Source organism: Phocoena phocoena, chromosome 19 (genome assembly GCF_963924675.1).
Source record: "Phocoena phocoena chromosome 19, mPhoPho1.1, whole genome shotgun sequence".
NCBI classification, from domain to species: Eukaryota; Metazoa; Chordata; class Mammalia; order Artiodactyla; family Phocoenidae; genus Phocoena; species Phocoena phocoena.
The window spans coordinates 46,581,368-46,587,367 of record NC_089237.1 but is presented as its reverse complement, the minus strand read 5'-3'; the positions used below and the strand labels follow the sequence as shown (position 1 = coordinate 46,587,367).

At 46.5% G+C, this 6,000-nt stretch overlaps 1 protein-coding gene across 1 annotated transcript in view; it reads left to right on the top strand.

The window, feature by feature from the left end:
• The first annotated feature begins 5,524 nt into the window (after positions 1-5,524).
• Positions 5,525-6,000, top strand: part of YWHAE (tyrosine 3-monooxygenase/tryptophan 5-monooxygenase activation protein epsilon) — a 44,768-nt gene continuing 44,292 nt past the window's right edge. Inside the window, exon 1 of the mRNA XM_065898123.1 lies at positions 5,525-5,673. Within this exon, the coding sequence (XP_065754195.1) occupies positions 5,610-5,673 (64 nt within the window). The 5' untranslated portion in view covers positions 5,525-5,609. The remainder of the gene's footprint in view (positions 5,674-6,000) is intronic.

The following is a 6,000-nucleotide window of genomic DNA, read 5'->3' as shown; positions in this document are numbered from 1 at the left end:
CTCCGCGACGGGAGAAGCAGCAGCAGTGAGAGGCCCGCGTACCGCAAAAAAAAAAAAAAAAATCCTACTTGGTCTTTTAATTTTAATATGCTGCTGAATTTAGTTTGCTATTATTTTGTTGAAGATTTTTGCATCCGTATTCATAAAGGATATTGGCTTGTAGTTTTCTTTTCTTGTAGTGTTTTTGTCTGGCTTTGGTATTAGAGGCCAGGTAATGCTGGTCTAACTAAATGAAGTAGAAAGTTTTCTATTTTTTTGGAAGAGTTTAAGAAGGATTAGTGTTAATTGTTTATCGTGTTTTGTAGACACATTCACCAGTGAAGCCATATAGTCCTGGGATTTTCTTTGTTGGAAGATTTTTTTTTCTTTGATTGTGGTAAAGCATGCATAACATAAAATTTACTCTTTTAATAATTTTTTAGTGTATGGTTTAGTGGCATAAGTACATACATTCACATTGTTGTGCTGTTGGGAAGTTTGTTTTTTTTTTTTTTTTTTTTTTGCGGTACGCGGGCCTCTCACTGTTGTGGCCTCTCGCGTTGCGGAGCACAGGCTCCGGATGCGCAGGCTCAGCGGCCATGGCTCACAGGCCCAGCCGCTCTGTGGCATGTGGGATCTTCCCGGACCGGGGCACGAACCTGTGTCCCCTGCATCGGCAGGCGGACTCTCAACCACTGCGCCACCAGGGGAGACCGGTTGGGAAGTTTTTGATTACTGATTCAATCTCCTTATTTGTTATACATCAGTTCAGATTTTCTATTTCTTCTCGAGTCAGTTTTGGTAGTTTGTGTGTATAATAATCTGTTTTTACACACAACATTCCTGCTACCAAGTGTGTGTGTTTTCCACATCAAGCAGTTTTCCAATTCTCTGTGGATACCAACTGGGTGTTCTATAATTTAATTCATTTTTGACACTACCTGGAGTTAATACAACCAATTATACATTCAAATTAGGGGGAAAAAAAAGTGCTGCTGGAAAATGGCACCAGTAGACTTGCTTGATGCAGGGTTGCCACAAACCTTCAATTTGTAAAACAACCCACAGTATCGGGCTTCCCTGGTGGCGCAGTGGTTGAGAGTCTGCCTGCTGGTGCAGGAGACATGGGTTCGAGCCGTGGTCTGGGAAGATCCCACATGCCATGGAGCAACTAGGCCCGTGAGCCACAACTGCTGAGCCTGCTCGTCTGGAGCCTGTGCTCTGCAACAAGAGAGGCCGCGACAGTGAGAGACCCGCACACCGCGATGAGGAGTGGCCCCCGCTTGCCACAACTAGAGAAAGCCCTCGCACAGAAGCGAAGACCCAACACAGCAAAAATTAATTAATAAACAAACAAAACCACAGTATCTGCAAAGTGCAATAAAGTGAAGTGCAACAAGACAAAGTATGCCCGTACAAGAGTTTTAGGAGCTCTCTGTTAAGAACCAAGGACAAAGACCAAATATATATTTCTTATTGTATCATGATATCAGTGTGTTTCTAGGAATTTGTTCATTTCATTTGTTATCCAATTTATAAAACTCTTACACTCCTTATTTCGGTAAGGTTGGTGATAACGTCCTTACTTTCATTTCTAATTTTAATAATTTGAGTCTTCTTTTTTTCATAGTCAATCTAACTACAGGGTTTTCAGTTTTGTTAATCTTTTCAAAGAACCAACTCAGTTTGTTGATTTTCTTTTTTTTCTGTTTTCTATTTTACTTATCTCCACTTTAATATTTTTTATTTATTTCCTTATGTTGTACTTCTTGTAGTTCCTTAAGTTGTACAGTTAGGTTATCAATGTGAGAGCCTTCTTTTTAAAAATCTGTTTAACACATATATGTTTTAATTGAAGTATAGTTGATATACAATATTTCAGGTGTACAGCAAAGTGAATCAGTTACGTGTGTGTGTGTGTATATATATATATATATATATATATGTATTCAGATTCTTTTCCATTACAGGTTATTACAAGGTATTAAATATAGTTCCTTGTGCTATGTAGTAGGTCCTTGTTGTTTATCTGTTGGTTTTTTTTTTGGCTGCGCCACACGGCTTCTGGGATCTTAGTTCCCTGACCAGGGATTGAACCGGGCCCTCGGCAATGAAAGTAATGAGTCCTAACCACTGGACTGCCAGGGAATTCCCATTGTTTATCTGTTTTATATATAGTAGTGTGTATGTGTTAATTCCAAACCGAAATTCCCAATTTATACCCCCCCCACCGCTTTAACAAGTGTTTATTGAACACCGGAAGTGTGAGTGCTGAGATCTGATCCCCAACTCCTACCTCCTACGCCCTAATTGAGATATTTACTCCTCACTCCCTCAGGTTTCCTAAGGATGAGACTGCTCAGTGAGACTGACTGTACGTGCTGCATCACAAAGATCTACGCAGAGCACGATGGGCATGGGGGCTGAGGGAGGAACACCCATGTAGGCAGTGTGGATCTCACCAGGTATATTTATTCATGCCAGCAGGTCAGTGGCAGGTTCCCATCTGAGACAGCTTGCTGAAATCTACAGCCAGACTGACGTTCCCTCCAAGTAAAGCTGGTTAATGATGACCATGAGCAGGCGCAGGACTGCTCACAGTCATCATGAGCAGTCAAATTGCAAAGCTTTACTTCTTTTATCAGTACTCCTGATTTTGTTTGTTTTTTTTGCAGTACGCGGGCCTCTCACTGTTGTGGCCTCTCCCGTTGCGGAGCACAGGCTCCGGACGCACAGGCTCAGCGGCCATGGCTCACAGGCCCAGCTGCTCCGCGGCATGTGGGATCTTCCCGAACCGGGGCACGAACCCGTGTCCCCTGCATTGGCAGGCAGACTCTCAACCACTGCGCCACCAGGGAAGCCCAGTACTCCTGATTTTATAAATGAAGCCCACCAACTCCATTCCTACCCAAACGTCTTGGTAAACTTGTGTATAGCAGGGCTTCACAGGGATCCAAATATTTTTAATAAAGCTTTGAAGCATATGGGAGTAGGACCAAAGACTCAGGCTGACCCAACCTGCAAGATCCTCCTGCTTTTTAAAAATTTTTTTTAACATTTTTTTGTTTGTTTTTCTGCGTTGGGTCTTCATTGCTGTGCGTGGGCTTCCTCTAGTTGTGGCGAGCGGGGGCTACTCTTCGTTGCGGTGTGTGGTCTTTTTGTTGCTGTGGCTTCTCTTGTTGCGGAGCAGGGGCTCTAGGTGCATGGGCTTCAGTAGTTGCAGCATGTGGGCTCAGTAGTTGCGGCACGCAGGCTTAGTAGTTGTGGCTTGTGGGCTCTAGAGTGCAGGCTCAGTAGTTGCGGTGAACAGGCTTAGTTGCTCTGCGGCATGTGGGATTTTCCTGGACCAGAGATTGAACCCATGTCCCCTGTGTTGGCAGGTGGGTTCCTAACCACTGCGCCACCAGGGAAGTCCCCTTCTTTTTAATGTAGACATTTACAGCTATAAATTTCCCTTAGCAGGATTTTTGCTGCATCTCATAATTTTTGGTATAGTGTATTTTAATTTTTATTCATTTCAAGGTATTTTCTAATTTCCCTTGTATTTTCTTCTTTGACCCATCAGTTAGTTAACAGTGTTATTTAATTTCCACATATCTGCAGATTTTCCTAGTTTTCCTTCTCTTACTGATTTCCAACTTCATTCCTTTGTGACAAGAAAAGACACTTTGTATGATTTCAATCTTTTTTTTTTTTTGCGGTACGCGGGCCCGTCACTGCCATGGCCTCTCCTGTCGCAGAGCACAGGCTCCGGACACGCAGGCTCAGCGGCCATGGCTCACGGGCCCAGCCGCTCCGCAGCACGTGGGAACCTCCTGGACCGGGTCACGAACCCGCGCCCCCTGCACCAGCAGGTGGACTCTCAACCACTGTGCCACCAGGGAAGCCCTGATTTCAGTCTTTTAATATTAAGATTTGTTTTGTGGCCTAACATATGGTCTCCGGTTAACTTTACAGATGAACATGAAGCTCAGAGGTGAAATGACTTTCTGAAGGTCACACATTTGTTTAGTTATAGAATTAGGGCTAGAGCCCAGGTCTTTTGATTCTTAGTCATTTATCATTGACATTTGATAAGGTGTATTAAAAGTGTGAAGGGGCTTAAGGAGCCAAACTTTGCTGGCTCTTCTGCTTTCTCCTATCACTTGAAAGTAAGTATTCTCCAAGGTTTTGTTTGTCCACCTACCTCCACACATTCTCTAGCTGCTTCCATTGCAGCCTCCCTCCAGCTTGGAATGCCAGTCCCCTTTCCCAATTCCATGCCTGTTATTTCTACTTTAGTGATATGTGAGAACCTTAGAACCAACATGTGATAAAAGGAACTCACGTTTTTCTCTGCATTCCGTCGTCAAATTTTCCTAGCATTCCTTTTTTTGTTGTTAATGGTACTGCCACTCATTATCCCAGTGACTCAGGGTGGGAAGACTGAAGGTCAATTTTAATTTTTTTCCCTTCACAAGGTCTTCAAATCTGATTAGCCGGAAACTGTTGTGGTTTCCCTCTGTAGTACTATTCCTATGTATCCTTTCTTTCACATTTTCACTGCTATTCTATTACCTTTTGCCTGTATTATTGTAATAACCTGATAATTCATGCTGCTCTTTAATTACTGCTGTACAATATTTATAATCTTTTTAAAGAATAACTATGACGGTGTCATCCTCCTCGCAAAATCATCAAACAATAGCTTCCTTGCGCCCACTGAATAAGGTGCACACTGCTCAGCTTGCCATCCAGGGCTCCTCATAATTTTGTTCCAAGCTTTTTATTCCACATTTATTGCAGACTTTACCACACGGCATATGCTCTAATTACCTAAGCCTTAGTCTTGCAACACATACTGTACTGAGTACAAGGTGCTGCGAATCCACTGGGAAGCAAAACAGACCAGGTCCTTTCCCATTCTTGCCTCCTGGATCTCAGTCTGATCTTGGACATACTCTTCTGCACCTTGCACTCCAGACCAGGTTCCTCTAAGAACTTCCCTGTTCCTACCCATGGTGGGCCTAAAGGGAAAAAGGCGGCTGAGGGAGAGGAACAGGAAAAGACTGCAAAGTGCGAAGGTCAGGTGTGAAATCTGCAGCCCTCCTTCCCCTATCAACTACAGCAGGGCCCAACTCTTTACCCCGGAGTTAAACGAGTCTGAATAAGGGCCAGGACTGGGCTTGGCTGAGAAAACAGGGGCAATGGGAGAGAAGTTGGTTTCGGAGAGGAAAGCTTGCGATTTCAAAAACCGTTACAGCCTCTCGTTTCTCAGTCCGCAGTACAAGCTCTCCTGCTCACTCTCTCCTGGAGCAGTCCAAGCTGGCCTCACCTGGCCTCCCTCGCTCCCTCGTGGCGCTCTCCCTCCCCGCAGTCGTAGTTCCCGCCTAGAGCAGCCGCTGAGCCCACGGAGGAGGGGCGTCTAGCTGGTTCCAGCCTCTTCGGGCACTTAGCTCGCGGACCCGCCCCCCGCGCCAGTTGCCAGGGAGCGGTTGCCATAGAGCTGAGCAGTTGTCCGCGTGCGCAGGCGGAAGTCCCGGATTGAGGCGCCGCCATTTTTGCAGCCCGGGCGCTGAGCGAGAGGCTGAGAGTTGGAGACGCTATCCGCTTCCATCCGTCGCGCAGACCCTGCCGGAGCCGCTGCCGCTATGGATGATCGGGAGGATCTGGTGTACCAGGCGAAGCTGGCCGAGCAGGCTGAGCGATACGACGGTGAGTTGGCGGGGCAACGGGGGGCTGGAATTCTCGGACCCTCTGCCGCCGCCCACAGAGGCCGGGAGCAGGAGACAAAATGGCGGCATCGTCTCCAAGCCTAGCCCGGGGACGTGGATTCGGGAAGCAGGAAATGGCCTCTGGGCTCCCGGAGCGGTAGGAGGCTCCAGGCTCAGGAATTTGACCTGTTCGGAGTCCTCAGCTGCAGACATTCGCGAGCCGAGGAGACCAAGGCTGTAGGGTGGAGGAGTTGGTTGTAAAATGGCGGCTGGGGGGAGGGCGAGTCCCGGGGCGGGGGCGGGGGAGGAGATGGCGGGTGCTGTTTCC